Source organism: Vipera ursinii, assembly GCF_947247035.1.
Source record: "Vipera ursinii genome assembly, chromosome: 16".
NCBI lineage: Eukaryota > Metazoa > Chordata > Lepidosauria > Squamata > Viperidae > Vipera > Vipera ursinii.
The window spans coordinates 882,505-900,195 of record NC_139529.1 but is presented as its reverse complement, the minus strand read 5'-3'; the positions used below and the strand labels follow the sequence as shown (position 1 = coordinate 900,195).

The 17,691-nt window shown below is 44.6% G+C and overlaps 1 protein-coding gene across 1 annotated transcript in view; it reads right to left on the bottom strand.

Moving 5' to 3' along the window:
- The window catches only part of ADAMTSL2 (ADAMTS like 2), a 111,474-nt gene that overhangs the window by 13,753 nt on the left and 80,030 nt on the right, over window positions 1-17,691 (bottom strand). The window contains exon 12 of the mRNA XM_083375290.1: window positions 2,567-2,670. Coding sequence (XP_083231416.1) covers window positions 2,567-2,670 — 104 coding nt within the window. The remainder of the gene's footprint in view (window positions 1-2,566; window positions 2,671-17,691) is intronic.

The window sequence follows — 17,691 nt, the reverse complement described above, 5'->3', positions numbered from 1 at the left end:
CGCTCGTGACCTCTCGGATAGACTACTGCAATGCTCTCTACATGGGGCTGCCCTTGAGGACCACTCGGAGGCTTCAACTGGTGCAGAATGCGGCCGCGCGAGTTGTGATGGGGGTTTCCCAATACTCCCATGTAACACCTCTCCTCCGCGAGCTGCATTGGCTTCCAGTTGCCCTCCGAGTGAGATTCAAGGTGCTGGTGATGACCTATAAAGCCCTAAATGGCATGGGTCCGGATTACCTACGGGAGCACCTGCTGCCGGCGTCAACTTCCCTTCGTCCTGTGCGCTCCCACAGAGAAGGCCTCCTCAGGGTGCCGTCGGTCAGGGATTTCTGGCTGGCGGCCCCCAGGGGGAGAGCATTCTCTGTGGGCGTGCCAGTCCTTTGGAATCAACTGCCTGTTGAGCTCCGGATGGCTCCCAACCTTCGCTCTTTCTGCCGTGACCTGAAGACTTGGTTGTTTGAACAGGCCGGCCTGGACTAAGGGTTTGGGTTTTTTAACTATTTATTGTTAGGGCTAAAATTAATTTAATTTTACTTTTAACTTTTGTATGTACTATTTTATTGCCCTGTATACCGCCCTGAGTCCTTTGGGAGAAGGGCGGTATAGAAATTTAATTAAATAAATAAACAAACAAACAAACAAATAAATAAATAAATAAATAAATAAATAAATAAATAAATAAATAAATAAATAAATAAAATAAATTTCCATCACTATATGGATCACACGAATCCACCCATTATGCAACACTTGGGTCTCAAACCCAGGCTGTGGCTTTCCAGCTGACCAGCCCAGCATCGTAACCACTGAGCTAGGCCACTGCACAGGTAAAGGTAGAGGAGGATGCCATTCCCTCATCCATGAAACCAGCCAAGGATCAAAGCCCCTTAGAAGCAAACAGCCTGCTTTGGCCCACACTGCTTAGGGAAGGGAGGGTTAAGGGAGGGTTAAGGGTACTTGAGACTCCATCCTGGGCAAAAGCTGAGTTGTTTAAATCTTCAATGGCATGACATAGCGAATGCAGTTAGATAGAAGCTGTGTCCTTTCTGGGCCTAGGAGCTGTGGATGGCATAGAACAGAAGACCAGCATTAACTAACCCACATTCTATGGTGATGGCTAACTTGGAGGTTTAAAAGGGGGCTGGTAAAATTAAAGAAAGGGACATCTTCCACAAGCTGTTTGTCTAAAAGACTCAGTGGGACTTCTGAGTTAAAGGCTGTTTGCCTTTAAATTGTGGTTGCAGGGAAAGTCAGAAAGAGGGGGGCTTGTTTCCTGCTCCTGAGGCATCTGGTAGTTCCCAGACAACAGACAACAGACAGGTGGGCTGTCCTTGAAGAACAGAAAACAGGAATTCTTCATTGAAAACAATTCTGAGGCTGGATTTGTACTCTAAGCAAATTTATTCACCACTTCTGGTCGGCAGAATTATTCACAGACCTCAGTTCTGTCTGAAAACAATGTAAGATATGATAAGATAAAATAAGATGATAAGATAAGGTAGAGTAAGATGATAAGACAAGACAAGACAAGATAAGAGGGAAAGGTAAGGTAAGATAAGGTAAGATGGTAAGACAAGACAAGACAGAAAGATAAGAAGATAAGACAAGACAAAAGATAAGTTAGATAAGACAAGATTATAAGATAAGATACTGTATAAGATAAAAGATATAAGGTAAGATAAGCCTCCTTCCATAAGGTAACCAGGAAAACATGTCATGAAGAGGATGTGTAACATCCCAGACAATCCTGCGGACCCTGCTCAAGCATCACCATATACAGTAATGCCATGTCCTGGAGAGAAGGGAGAGAACTGCCAATAATCTTTTCTGCCATCCTCACCACTCTCTGCACTGCCTTCCTGTCTGAAGCAGGGATGCTTCCAATACGACAGGATGCTCTCGACCGTCCCTCTATGGAAAGTGGTCAGGACAGGAGAAGGAAGGTGTGCTTTTCTCATGCAGAAAAGGCAGCCGATGCTGTGCCCGCTTCATCAGTGTCTCCCTGTTGAGTGACCAAGCTAGTTGCATACCAGAAACCTGAAGCTGCTAATCACCTTCACAGGTGAATCATTAATACCCAGAGGTGTGTGGCTGTGCCTGCCTTTTTTGAAATCGACAATGATTTCTTAAATCTAACACCTCTTAAGATAATTGGTAAAAACTCACTCAAGCTGCTGCAACTTGAGAAAATATTGCCTCTAAGCATGACCCAAGTACTGTTCCTTATACAGTGAAATATTTCAGATCAGATGGCTGTGTTGGATCCATTTCCAACATATAGACACATTCTGGGCCACTGGCCTACACAGTGAAGATGCTTTGGCTTTTAATAGAAAGACACAACTGTGTATGTGTACCTCCTTGGGCAATAGGGCCACAAGAACTTTTCCCTGCCTTTGTCCTGTCGCAAGCTCTACACAGAAGTGGCTGCTTCCATGATTGGAACCTGCCATGGTGCATCTGCTCTCCTTGAAAGCCTGTGCAACTAAAGGTGGAGGATGGAATGACCTTCCCAAGTAGATTGGCCAAGGGTTCCCCGTGCAGGCCCTTTGGGGGCTGCTCACCTGTGGTGCAAGTGGAACTGCAAGGTTCATGGGAGGAGAGCTTCCACCGGTACATGTCGGCTGGGCTCACATTCTGGCCCTTCCGGAAGAGCTTCAGCCGGTTCCTAAAGAACAAAATGCCTGAATGAAGCAGAGAGCTTTTCTGGCACAGCCAATTTTAGAGAGAGACAGGTTTGGGTCACAAAGTTTGAATTTGGGGAGATACTTTCACATGGTTATGCTTTAAAAAAATAGGGGTTTGGATCGTTTGGTTGTAATAAAACATACCTGTCCTGTTCCCCAAGCAGAATCCCCAGCCCGGTTATTGGCAGAGCTTCCACTGTCTAGAAATAGAGAGAATGGGATAAAAATACCCACAAGCAGAAATAGTTCCATTTATACAAACACATCCCTGTAAACTGATTTGTCTACTATATGCCAAATACAGTTGATTTCATGCTGTGATGCCACTTCACATAATGATTCCTTCATGGTCTATCCCAAGGACATGCTGACTGCCTTCCAGTTGGATGCATGTAATCCTCTTGGTCCAGACCAGCTCTATTATTATTAGAAATAATATCATTAGAAAAAACAGAATAACAGAGTTGAAAGGGACCCTGGAAGTCTTCTATACATGGGGATGCACAAGCAGGAGATCTTATATCATTTTAGATATGTGGCTGTCCAGTCTCTTCTTGAAAACCTCCAGTGGTGGAGCACCCACGACTTTTGAAGTTCTGAATACAGCAGAGGGAGGAGTCCCTGTCTATACCCATAAGGTATATTGCTGAGAGCTGGAGGATGGTCTGTTTTAACAATTCAACCACTTCTGAGAAAGAACTTTAGCTGAGAAAAGTGCTCATCTTAGGAAGCAAATTCAATTCTGTCCAGTCCCTGAATAAAAATCGGTCATTACACCAAGTGGCTTCATGTCATGAAATGATTTGCCCGTCATGGGAAGTTCTGCTTAAAGGCTCCAGGAGAGATAGCTGGCCTTCAGTCAACTAGCCCTGATCCCTAGCTATGGAGGAGGAGGAGGAGGAGGAGGAGGAGGAGGAGGAGGAGGAGGCAAGCATCAGAAGACAGCCCTGGGTCATTCAGGGTGCACATCCTTCCTCTTCCCTTTGTTTGAGGCCCTCTCACTTCACTGGTTTATACGCTAGATGTGGGAAGGGATAAGCTTGTAGCACCTTTACACCAGTGGCGTTCCTTTCTCCTTTGGGGAAGCTAGTCAATTTCTGGTCAGGATGCTGTAGCACTCCATCAGTCACTGTGTTTAACAGTGTTGATACAGGCACAAAACTCTCACATCACAGAAGTGTAACTCCAGCCAGTGGTGAACTTGTTGGTACTTTCTAGTGGAATGGCCCAAGCCTGGTCCTCCCTCCTCTGAAAGTTCTGCTCCAAACAGATGTGAACATCTGGTTGAAAGGCCAGTGCTGACCACACCCAAGATTTCAAAAGGACAGGAAGCAAACTGGAATGACCTGAAGAAACCCAGTGTCAGGACCCACCTCAATCCACATCTTAGGAAATAAGAACTCTTGAATGCAAGTTTAGTCCAAAAGGAAAATGTTTACTAGGAAGGAATCGATTGTGGGAATACAAGACAGAATCTGACAAAGGTTACATTTCAATCCTATATAAACCATTCCCATTTCAGCCCCTCCCCTCATCCATTTGGTCAGGCTGTCGTCAGTTGCTAGGTGTCAGGTCCTTCCATGGGAAAGGGAACTCTCCTTGGTTTTATGGTTATTGCTTTCCTTTTCAGTTGTAAATGAAGATACAAACCAGATCTGTCTGTCCCCCTCCCTTCCCCCGTTAAAACATCCCCTGTTGTTTGAAAATCGCTTTAGTAACCATCCTCTCCCCCCCCCTCGGAGAGATGGCAGAATCCCCAGTAATAGCACGTTGTTCTACCTATACAATTATGAAATGTGATATAAATGGATTCTGACATTCGGCTCTCCTTTCAGAAAAAAGATGAGTCCATCTGTGGGGAAAGAAAACATATAAATGTTAGCCTGGTTTGTTTGGATATTCTGTATGAAACCTCTTAAGCAACTTAGGTGCTTTAACATGGAGTTTGTTAACCCACTCATTTTCTGAGGAGGGGAGGTGTTTCCATGCCACTAAATATTGTATCGTTCCATGGTGTTTTCTGGAATCTAAGATTTCTTTCACTTCAAAATGTTGTTCTCCTTCCACCATGATGGGGGGTGGTGGTGGTGGTGGGATTTTTTCTCGTAGTGGAGATTGTTGTTCTCTCTTTAATAGACTGCAGTGGAAGGTTGGGTGTATTCGTCTAAGATTTTTGGGTAGTTCTAATTCAACTGTTACTGGGTTTATGATTCTTTTAATTGGAAAGGGTCCAATATATTTTGGTCCTAGTTTTTTACAGGGTTGGAGTGATTTCAGGTATTTTGTGGATAAATATACCATCTCTCCTACCCTAAATGGTGTGGGATCGGTTCTTTTTTTGTCTGCCTGTGTCTTGTATGCTTTTCTGGCATCTTCCAACGCTTTCCTAACGATTGGCCATGTATTTTGTAATTGAGCAATCCATTCCTTCAGATCAGGGATAACCGGTTCTTTTGGGGTTAGTTCTGGTATTGGGTTGAAACTCTGGCCTGTAGCTACTTGAAAAGGAGTGTAACCTGTGCTTGAGTGGACTGCATTATTATATGCTACTTCTGCAAAAGGCAGTAGGTCCATCCAGTCGGACTGCTGAAAATTAATATAGCATCTCAGATATTGTTCAAGTATATTATTAAGTCTTTCAGAAGCTCCGTCTGTCTGAGGATGGTGACTAGATGACAGTCCTTGGGTGGTTCCTAAGAGGGATAAAAATTCTTTCCAAAATGCCGACGTAAATTGCACCCCTCTGTCAGATATGATGCGTTGTGGTACCCCGTGCAATCTGTAAATATGCTGTACAAAAAGTTTTGCTAATGCTTTTGCAGTCGGGATTTTTTTGGCAAGGTATGAAGTGTACTTGCTTAGAGAACAGATCTGTGACAGTCCAGACTACGGTGTTTCCATTACTTTCTGGCAGTTCTACGATAAAATCCATGGCTATTTCTTTCCATGGGGCTGAGGGGTTTGCCACCGGTTGTAACAGACCTGGCGGTTTCCCTTGCAGTCTTTTGGCCATCGCGCAAATTTGACCGCTACCCACATAGCTTTCTATGTCCTTTTTCATAGATGGCCACCAAAATTGCCTTTTAGTTAAGTGTAAGGTTTTTACAAAGCCAAAGTGTCCTGCTGATTTTGTATCAGGGCACAGTTGCATGAAATTGATTCTCTGTGTGGCAGGTATATATAGCTTCTCCCCCACCCACGGCAGTCCATCTTTAATTGTGCACACATGTTTATTTTTCTGGAACCATTCATCACTTTCCAAAGATTTCCTGAATTCTATTCCAGTTTGGCTATCTACCTTCGGCTTCATTTTTTCTTGTGCCCTGGTGGTGACTGGTGCTGCCAGTTGTTGTTTCGGTACAAGTGGTTTAAAGTCAGTAACTCTTGTGCTGTTATATTGGGGCATGCGGGATAATGCATCTGCAAGGAAGTTCTTTCCCCCCCGGTAAGTGTTTGAGAGTGAAATTGAATCGGTGAAAATGTTGGGACCAGCGGGCTTGCTTAGGAGTGAGCTTCCTGGGCGTTTTTAGTGCTTCCAAATTTTTGTGGTCTGTCCAGACCTGGAAAGGTATTTTATTTCCTTCTAAAAATTGGCGCCATGTTAGTAATGCCCACCTCAACGAGAATGCCTCTTTTTCCCATATTGGCCAGCGTTGTTCTGTTTCTGTGAGTTTTCTGGATGTGTATGCGCATGGTTGCAATGTCCCCCCATCATTTTCTTGTAATAGTACGGCTCCTACCGCTACATCACTCGCATCTGCCTGTATTACAAAAGGTTTGTCGAGATCTGGGTGTTTTAGGACAGGTTCAGCAGAAAAAAGTCTCTTTAGCCTCTCAAATGCTGCTTGACATTCCATTGACCATTTCAGAGGCTGGCTGGGTTTCACGGGTGACCCCCCCTTCGTTTTCAACAAATTTGTGAGGGGCATGGCTATTTGGCCAAATGCGAGGATGAATTGGCGGTAGAAGTTTGCAAACCCCAGGAAACTTTGCAATTGCTTCCGTGTGTGGGGGGGTGCCCACTCTAGTACTGCCCTGACCTTCTCAGGGTCCATTTCGATGCCCTCTGGAGATATGCGATATCCCAGGTAGTCGATTTTTTCCTGATGGAATTCACACTTCGATAATTTAGCATATAAGTGGGCAGCTCGCAACTTCTTCAGGACTGCTCTGACTAGTTTGATATGTTCCTCTTTGGTTTCTGTGAAGATAAGGATGTCATCGAGGTAAACCAGGGCCCCCTTATATAGGTGCTCTCTCAGCACGTCATTAATTAATTGCATAAAGACTGCGGGGGCCCCTTGCAGTCCGAATGGCAATACTTTGAATTGATAGCACCCCATTGGGCAGTTGAATGCAGTCTTCCATTCGTCTCCTTCCTTAATCCTAATACGGTAGTATGCTTCCCTCAGGTCTAGTTTGGTAAAAATCTTTCCTTTCGATAGGTGGGATAACATATCCTTCATTAGGGGAAGGGGGTACAGATTACATTCACTAATTGTGTTCAAATTTCTATAGTCCACAACCAAACGAAAGGACCCATCCTTCTTCTCCCTGAACAGAACCGGGGCGGCCACTTTGGGTTTGGCAGGCTCAATAAATCCTCTAAGTTTTTCTTTATGAATCTCTCCATTTCTGCCATTTCCCTTGGGCTCATGGCATACATCCTGGGTTTTGGGAGTTTTGCCCCAGGTTTGAATTCTATGGTGCAGTCTGTGGGGCGGTGGGGGGGAAGCTCATCTGCTCTTTCCTCACTGAAAACCTCAGCCAGGTCCCTGTATTCCTCCGGTATCTCTGGTAATCCCTTCTCTTTCCCCACTGCTGCTGTCTCCTCCCTCTGGGTTGGGGGGGTGCTTTTGGAGTCTAGGTTCTTCTGCCCCCCCTTTGGGAAGTTGAGTTCTGCTGTCCTCCAGTTTATCCCAGGGTTCCATTTCTTCAGCCATTCCAGTCCTAGGATCATTGGGCATTCCATGCCTGGGGCCACTATAAACGTTATGTCCTCCTCATGGGGCCCCAGTGATAGGTGGATTGGTAAAGTGGCTAGGGTGGCTGGTCCTCCCCCTGCTATTGTCCCATCTAATTGACTAAAAGAGATTGGATGTTTTAGCCTCCTCACTGGGATGCTCAATCTCTCCACCAGCGTTGGGCTGATAAGGCAGCGGATGCACCCAGAGTCTATCAGAGCTTTTATTTTGGCTGCTTCAGGTATAGGGGAAGCTAATATAGTCACTGTCTTAAGTATGGGTGGAAGGGGTCCACTTACCAATGGTTCTCCTTCTGAGCTGTCTTCCGAGTTGTCCACCGTCCCTGCGGTGCAGGCCGGAGTCCAGTCCCAGTTCGTGGCAGGAATTGTGGACTCTACAGCCTCTGTCCCCTTCATGGAAGATTCTTTTGTGTTGCCTTGGGGCTTCCCCGGCTTCTTGGAGGATGATGCCTCTGGTTTTCGTGGGGGGGCTTTTGAACGACATTCTGCAGCACGGTGGCCCTCTCTCTCGCAGTTGAAGCAACTTGTTGATTTTTTGGCTGTGGCTGGTGGTTTTTCCCCCTCGCGTGTTTGCTCGGGTGGCAGGCGGCCCCATGGTTTTCCTCTGCGGTGTCTCTTCAGTAGGTCTATTTCCACTTCCTCCGCCAGGATGTACCAGTTGTCGAGGTGGGGTGGGTCTCCTCGAGGCAGGCAAGCATCATACAGGTCGTAGTTCAGACCGTCTTTGAAGTGGCTAAGGAGGATGTCTTCTGGCCAGTTCAGCTTGCTGGCAATGGCTCGGAATTCTTGGGTATAATCAGCCACTGCTCGCCTGCCCTGCCTCACCGTTTTGATTCTCTCCCGGGCCTTACGGTCAGCCAAAGGATCCTCGAACCGTCGCCTCAAAGATGACATGAATCGGTTGAAGTCGTTGAGTTCTGGGGCGTTGGAGTCATGCAAGTTCACCACCCGGTCTGCAGCCGTCCCGTCCAGGGCAGATTGCACAATTCGGATGCGTGTTTTGTCACTGGGGATGTCCCGTCTGTACTCTTCCATGTAGCTGAGGACTTGGGTTAGGAAAAATCCCAGTCGTGATGGCTCCCCCTTGAATTTGACTTCCAGGGGTGGGAATCTTTGGCTGGAGCGTTGTCTGCGCCGTGGCCGGTATCGCTCCTCATCCTGGTCCCCATCTGTGGTTCTGGGTGGGTGGGTACTGCTGAGGCAGCAATTCCTGTTCCATTGGATGGCCCCGGGGTTTCAGGTGTTGGATCCCCTCCGTTACCTTTCCAGTTGCGTCCCCAGGCGCTGCCTCGGTTGCGATTTTCAGCTCTCTCCTCCCTCAGTGAACTCAGGGTTGCTTTCATCAGATCAATGGCCTTTTCCAGGATCCGCTCCTCCTCGCTGGCGTGCAGGGAACTCTCCATCTCTTGCCTCCATTCCGGTTGGTGGTTACTACGCCTCAGGGTCTTTCCTCCCGAAGCCTTTTCCCACTCACTTTTCCTTCCAACGCCCATCGACCACCGGGGTTTTCGGTCGTACTGCTCCACCGCTTCTTCCCCGGGGGAATATGCTGCTTCAGCTTCCCATTGTCTCTGGGATTCCATTTGGGGGGAAGACTCCCCCTCCATGGGGCTTCCCTCCTCTCTTGCTTCGTCGCCAGACATTTGTATTTGTTGCAAAGTCCCCCGGTAAGGTTTTCCCTTCCAGGTTGACTCTTAAAGCAGATTCCGTCTACTGTCAGGACCCACCTCAATCCACATCTTAGGAAATAAGAACTCTTGGATGCAAGTTTAGTCCAAAAGGAAAATGTTTACTAGGAAGGAATCGATTGTGGGAATACAAGACAGAATCTGACAAAGGTTACATTTCAATCCTATATAAACCATTCCCATTTCAGCCCCTCCCCTCATCCATTTGGTCAGGCTGTCGTCAGTTGCTAGGTGTCAGGTCCTTCCATGGGAAAGGGAACTCTCCTTGGTTTTATGGTTATTGCTTTCCTTTTCAGTTGTAAATGAAGATACAAACCAGATCTGTCTGTCCCCCTCCCTTCCCCCGTTAAAACATCCCCTGTTGTTTGAAAATCGCTTTAGTAACCATCCTCTCCCCCCCCCTCGGAGAGATGGCAGAATCCCCAGTAATAGCACGTTGTTCTACCTATACAATTATGAAATGTGATATAAATGGATTCTGACACCCAGGCCTTCCTTGTGAGTAGCAAAACCATAATAAATATACATAGATGTATAAAACTTTGCAGGAGTAAGATAAGGATATTAAGAAAATATATACAACATGCAGAATGTTACACAATCTGCAGAAGAAGAGTGTGCATGTCTACCTGTGTGCTTGTAGGTCTCTGCTTTCATACTTCAATTTAAGAAAAATAATAATAGACAGCACGAATTGTGACATAATGAATACATTTTAGGGTGGTATGGATTTCTTGACTGTGTCTGTGTGTGCCAGGTTGTCCATTCCTCCCCCCCACACACACACACTGGCTGATGGGTGGTTCATTGGCTGGAGTCCAAAGGTCCCTGTCCCAGGGCAAGAGGTCCTGCACCTTTTCCACAACTGATAATCACAGCTACCCGCAGAACAGCTTTGTTGACAACGGGCCCAGGATGGAGTGCAGAGAAGTCCTGTCTCTGAATTGCCAAATCACATTTCTTGACAGCAGAAGCTCTGGAATAATTCCTTCCTTTCAACAATGGGACTGAAGTGTTGCCCCACCCACCCACCCCCAGTCACTGCAAAAGTTGCAATTGTGTTTGATTTCTGTTTCAGTCTACCTTTTCAGGCTTAAATAGCACTGTTGTGATCCCATGCGTATCTGCTTGGAGTAAGTCATATGGAGCACTGACATTTAGGTCAGAGTAAACATGGACACAATTATTCTGCATGACATTTTTCATATCTGGGTCAAAAACATTCAGAAGACCCCGCAAAATATTCAGACTATAAACTGCCTGAGTATAACCCTGACAAGCTCTTCTTGATTAACTAAAAACACAATCAGGATTATACAGTCAGTTTCTCCAGTCTGCGAACTGATCAATGGCAAGAAAATCAATTTTTTGATATTGAAAGACCAGTGAAACAAACACATCCTTGCACAATGTAGAGAAACTCCTAGAAGGACCCCCCCTCTATTTTCATTCTTTATTCTCTGGAGTTAAAATCACTGGGTGAGATCATCTGCTAGCACAAGCCTAAGTACCAACAGTATGCTGGAGATAATCAGTTACACCCCTGGCCAACCAAGTGATGCTGTTGAGATTCTTTTGGTGCCTAGGGGAGGACCTAACCCTAGTAAAGACCAAATGGCTTTGGGTTTTAAGGCCCCCTAGATCTGGAGTTCTTGATTCATTCTTAGTTCTTGATTCAGACAAAGCTTGGGCAGAATTTGGGGTTCCTATTGGACTCACTGCTGTTCAAGGAACAGGTGGCAGTGGTGGGCAAGATGGCTTTTGCACAAATTTGTTGTGCATCAATTGCAACAGTAGCACTTAGAGTTTATATATTGCTCCACAGTGCTTTATGGTATTCTCTGAGCAGTTTAGAAATGTGAGCATATTGTCCACAACAATCTGGGTTCTCGTTTTACAGTCCTCAGAAGGATGGAAGACTGAGTCAACCCTGAGTCTGTCAGGATTGAACTCCTGGCAATGGGCAGAGTTTGCCTGCAATACTGCACTTTAACCACTGCACCACCAGGGCTCTTACAGCCTTTCTTGAATTGGGAGGACTTACTCATGGTGACTCATGCCTTGGTCCCCTCCTAAATAGATCCCTGCAATGTGCTGTCCTTGAAGACCACTTGGAACTGCAGCTGGTCCAAACGGTGCAGACAGTTGTGGATGCGACTCACATGAGCTGTGCTGCTTCCAGTGGCTTCAGGGTACAATTAAGAGCCTGGTTACCGCCCCAAAGCCCTTCAGGGCCCAGGGGAGGATTGTTTTCAGAAGTCTCTCCTCTTCCCTCCAGTTATCTTCTTCAGATACCTGACTATTGGCACTTGCTTCCTGGAGCACCAGTGATTGGGAGAAGAAAGTCTTTCAAGGCCGGTGAGAAAAGGGTGAGAGGCAATGCCATAGGCTCATTCAAAAACAACAACAACAAGAAGAAAAAAGAACAAAAGTATGAGACATGTCAGTGCAAGGCTGAACAGAAAAGATGATGTGGGAGAGGGAAGGCAGTAAAGAATAGAATAGAATAGAATAGAATAGAATAGAATAGAATAGAATAGAATAGAATAGAATAGAATAGAATAGAATAGAATAGAATAGAATAGGAAGGGACCTTGGAGGTCTTCAAGTACAGGCCCCTATACCATCTCAGATAAGTGACTGTCTAGCCTCTTTTTAAAAATCTCCAGTGATGGAGCACCCATGATTTCTGGGGGCAACCTATTCCACTGGTTAATTGTCCTCACTGTCAGGAACTTTCTCCTTAATTCCAGGTTGCTTCTCTCTTTGATCAGTTTCCAACCATTTTTTCTTGTCCTGCCCTCTGGTGCTTTGGTGAATAACGTGACCTCCTCTTCTTTATAGCATCCCCTCAAATACTGGAATACTGCTATCATGTCTCCCCTATTTCTTCTTTTCTTTAGACTAGCCAAACCCAAGTCCTGCAGCCGTTCTTCGTATGTTTTAGTCTCCAGGCCTTTGATCATCTTAGTTGCTCTTCTCTGAATTTTTTCCAAACCCTCAACATCTTGTTTGTGATATGGTGACCAAAATTGGTTGCAGTATTCCAGGTGTGGCCTCACTAGGGTTTTATAAACCAGTACTAATACTTCACATGATTGATTCAATGCCTCTATTTATACAACCCAGGATTGTATTAGCTTTTTAGGCTGCTGCTGCACACAGCTGGGTCATAGTTAAATGATCGTCCACTAGGACTCCAAGGTCCCTCTCACAGTTACTGTTTTTGAGCCAGGTCTCCCCTAATCTGTACTTATAGCTTTGGTTTTTCCTGCCTATATGTAAAACTTTGCTTTTCTCCACATTGAAACTCATGTTGTTGGATAGGGCCCATTGTTCAAGTTTATCAAGATCTTTTTGAATCCTGAGTTTGTCTTCTCGGGTGTTGGCTGTTTCTGTCAGCTTAGTGTCATCTGCAAATTTGATGAATTCCCTCATTTAAGTCATTTATGAAGATATTGAAGAATACTGGGCCCAAGATGAAACCTTGTGGTACCCCACTGCTTATTTTTCTGCATGTGGATGTAGTGCCATTGAGGACTACTCACTGAGTATGGTTTGTCAGCCTGCTACAAATCCATCTGGTTGTGATGTTGTCTATTCCACCTTTTTCTAGCTTACCAAGCAGTAGATTGTGGTCTACTTTGTCAAAGGCCTTATTGAAATCTAAGTATACTATGTTCACAGTATTTCGCTGGCCTACTAATTTGTCATTTTATCAAAGAATGAAATAAGATTGGTTGGGCATGATCTGTTTTTAACAAATCCTTGTTGGCTACCAGTTATAAGTTTGTTTGCTTCTATTTGTTCGCAGATCTGTTTTTTGATTAACTTTTCCAGAATCTTTCCAGGTATTGATATTAAACTGATTGGTCTGTAGTTTCTGTTCCCCCCCCCCTTTCTTGAAGATGGGAACCACATCAGCCCTTTTCCAATCCTCGAGTATTTCCCCAGTGCTGCAGGATTTTTGAAAGATATGGTGCAATGGTTCTGAGATAACATCTGCCAGCTCCTTCAGAACTCTAGGATGTAATCTGTCGGGTCCTGGTGATTTATATTCATCAAGATCAGATAGGTGTTCTCTTACCATTTTCTTGCTTATTTTAATTTTTTGTTTCCAGTTTGTTTTTTGCAGTATTGTTTTGGTATGTTGTGCTATAATTTCTTTTTGTGTGAAGACTGATGCAAAGAATGAGTTAAGCAGTTCTGATTTCTCCCTATTGCTTGTTATTTCCTTGCCTTCTTCTCTCTTTACAGTTTCCTTGACCTTTTTCTTGTTATTAATATGTTGAAAGAAACTTTTTTCATTATCCTTGATTTTTGTTGCAAGTCTTTGTTCATCCTGAACCTTTGCTTTCCTGACTTCGTCTTTGCATGTTCTGGCTGTCTGCTGATAATCAGGCTTAGTTATGTGTCCCTCTTTCCATTTTTTGTACTTGTCCTTTTTGTCTTTCAATTTGACTGAGTGATCTTTGTGCAGCCATGCTGGTTTCTTCTTGACCTGCAAGTTTGATTTGACTCTTTTGTTTCCAGGGACCCTCCATCATCTACTATGTATGGGTCCTCTTGGACACACAGCTCCTGGCTGGGTCTTCAAGTAGTCACTCATGCCTTGGTCACCTCTCCACTGGATTGTTATAATATAAGTATCAGAACCTATATGAGTGGGGGGCATTGGTTCTGTCCCTTTCTAGCTTCTTTCTGTGGATTCTGCCATTCTCCTGAGAGAGAGGAGAATGGAATGCAATATTTCTCCTTTGTTTAAGAGAAATGTATCCTCTCTGCCTTTTCTGCTTGCTCTTTGAATTGTTTCCCATTGATGTCAATCTGTGGTGAGAAAGGAATGTGCCTCTGGCCATCTGGCTTATCTCTTGCTGCGGATGGGAAAGGTGGGAACCCAACAACATCTTCACAGGCATGGGAACGGACTCTGTTATCAGCCCCATTCCCACAGTGGACTTAACACCTAGAGATTGACTCGTTTGAACTGACCAGATGAATATTGGGATGGGTTTTGCTTGATGCTCCTTTAACCTATTGATCTGAGCAGGAAACCCTCAGATCCTGCCTTCTATTCTTGCTGTCAGCTTCTCCTAATAAAAGTTCCTTTTGGAATGAAAGTGTTCCAAGAGTCCTGGTTTCTTGGGATGAGGTTTTGAAGTGGGTCCTTACAATAGGGCTGTAATATATCTTGGGGCTGCCCATGAAATCCACTTGGAAGTCAATACATGTCTATTTCAAGAGTCTTGTTTTCCTGTGGAACCAGCTGGGGCAGGTCCTCACACTATATCTGACCAGAATGAAGTGGCACAGGGCAGTGATGGGTGGGCTGTGGGATGCACACATATCCCCACTGCTTCACATGCTGCATTGGTTGCCAGTTAGCTGGTTATGGCCTGTAAGGCCCTGCAGAGCATCAGGTCTGGTTATTTGAGGGACCATCAGTCTCTCTCTGTTTCTGCCCATCTGGTCAGGTCAGCTAGAGTGAACACACTCCAGATCCCATCTATTGTGGGGTCTAGGAAGGGGACCATTCTTGGCAATAGTTCCTACATTGTGAAATAATATCACTTTAATCAATCCAAATAGAATTGGAGGTCTTCTAGTCCAGCCCCCTATACCATTTCAGACAAGTGACTGTCTAGTCTCTTCTAAAAAATCTCCAGTGATAGAATGCCCACGATTTCTGAAGGCAGGCTGTTCCACTGGTTAATTGTCTTCGATGTTAGGAAGTTTCTCCTTAATTCCAGGTTTGATGTCCTCTTCTCTGTGACAGCCCCTCAAATACTGGAATACTGCTATTCTTCTTTTCTTTAGACTAGCCAAACCCAAGTCCCGCAGCCATTCTTCGTATGTTTTAGTCTCCAGGCCTTTGATCATTTTAGTTGCTTTTCTCAGAACTTTTTCCACAGTCTCAACATCTCTTTTGTAGTATGGTGACCAAAATTGGTTGCTGTATTCCAGGTATGGTCTTACTAGGGTTTTATAAAGCAATACTAATAATTCGCATGATTTTGATTCTATGCCTCTGTCCATACAACCCAGGATTTTTGGCTGCTGTTACACACTGCTGGCTCATGTTTAAGTGATCAATAGGACTCCAAAGTCCCACTAACAGTTAATGTTTTTGAACCAAGTTTTGCCTGATCTATACTTGTATCTTTGATTTTCCCTGCCCAGGTGTAAAACTTTGCTTTTCTCCACATTAAATTTCATTTTGCTGAATAGGGCCCATTGTTCAAGTCTGTCAAGATCTTTTTGGATCCTGAGGTTGTCTTCTGGGGTGTTGGTTGTTCCTGCCAGATTAGTGTCATCTGTGAATTTGATGAGTTCTTCTTCTATTCCCTTATCTAAGTCATGAGGATATTGAAGAGTACTGGGCCTAGGATGGAACCTTGTGGTACCCCACTGCTTACTTCCCTCCATGTAGAGGTAGTACTATTAAGGACTACTCATTGAGTATGGTTTATCAGCCAGTTACAAATCCATCTGATGGTGATGCTGTCTATCCCACATTTTTCTAGCTTACCAAGGAGTAGGTTATTGTCTACTTTGTTGAATGCCTTGCTGAAGTCTAGCACACAGCATTTTGCTGGTCTATTAATTTAGTCACTTCGTCAAAGAATGAAATAAAATTGGTTTGGCATGATCGGTTTTTAACAAACCCGTGCTGGCTTCTAGTTATAACCATCCCAAAGATGCTTTTTCACAAGGCAACTGGACTTTCTTGTTTTCCTTTGAAGACACTTCACTTCTTATCCAAGAAATTTCTTCAGCTCTGATTGGATGGTGGCAAATAAAGGATCTTTCCTCTTTCCATTTTTTGTACTTGTCCTTTTTTGTCCTTTAGTCTCAGCTCAACTCAGCTCTTGGGAACTGCCTGTTCAACCATGTCTATTTCTTTAGATTTTGCCCTTCTTTGCCTTTTCAAGAAGTCCCACTTTTGCCTTTAAGGTTTTCTTTCCATGACACCTTTGTTACTAATTCTACTTTATCAAAATCTTCTTTCCTACAACTCATGGTTCAGAATAACAGAATAACAGGGTTGGAAGGGACCATGGAGGTCTTCTAGTCCAACCCGCTGCCCAAGCAAGAGACTCTATACCATTCTAGACAAATGACTGTCCAATCTCTTCTTTAAAACCTCCAGTGATGGAACACCCACATTTTCTGAAGACAACACATTCCTCTGGTTAATTATTCTCACTGTCAGGAAGTATCTTCTTAGTTTTAGTTTTTGATTAAGGGATGGAAATCCATTGCTTCTTCTCCTGCCTTCTGGTGCTTTGGAGAATAGGTTGACCCCGTCTTCTTTGTGACAGCCCTGAAATATTGGAACACTGCTATTCTGTTGTCCTGCTCTTCCTTTTCACTAGGCTAGACGTACCCAATTCCTACAACTGTTCTTTATATGTTTTAGTGTCCAGCTCTTTGTTTGCACTTGACTGTTGTTTTTTTAAAGTAAAGAAATGCAGAAATTATTTGTTAAAATCAAGGTGTCAACACTGCAAACAAAGATGGCTGAAGCCATTTTTTCTTCGTTCTTGGTTGCCACGCAATGGGAAGGGGGATAAGTGCTTTAGCTTAGTCAAAACAATGAATTGTGTTATGGGAACCAAGGTCATTGCTGATAACACTTTGGTGGGCTAAAGCTTCCGTTAGAAAGCCCGCACAAATAGTTAATTGGAGATTGTGATTTGTGACACTACTGGGGTGGGAAGTTCAACTTGGTAACATTGTAACCTTTGGGGGGAGGGCTTTCAGTCTTGGGTTCACCTTTGTTCATGCCAATACTATGTAGCCAATAAAAGATGTTCTTTAATGAAACTTTTTTGCTTTGAAGTTCTTTTGAATGGTCTCATCTATCGGAACCATGACATTAACCCAAGACTGTATCTACCCGTATATACTTGAGTATAAGCCGACTCGAGTATAAGCCGAGACCCCCAATTTCACCCCCCAAAACTGGGAAAAGTTGTTGACTCGAGTATAAGCCGATCCGCCGTTCTGCATGCCTCGGAGGCTGGATCCGCGCTCTGCAAGCCTCTGCCGCCAGGCAGGTCTCCGTTTTGTTCTGGGACTAGTTCCCTAGCCTTTTGGAGCTTTTGGTGTTCGCCCATCAGCTGTCTACGGGGAGGCAACAAAGCTGCCTCTCTAGGCTTTGAGAAAAGGCCCCTTGCACAAAAGGCAGCTTCAGGACGAGCTTCCAAAAACCCTTTCCTTCCTTAACGCCCTCCCCACCTTCCCCCAGAAAGCCATATTTTTTTTTATTGAAAATTTTTATTGAAGTTACAATATTATCCCCTCCCCAACCCACCCCAGAACCCCTC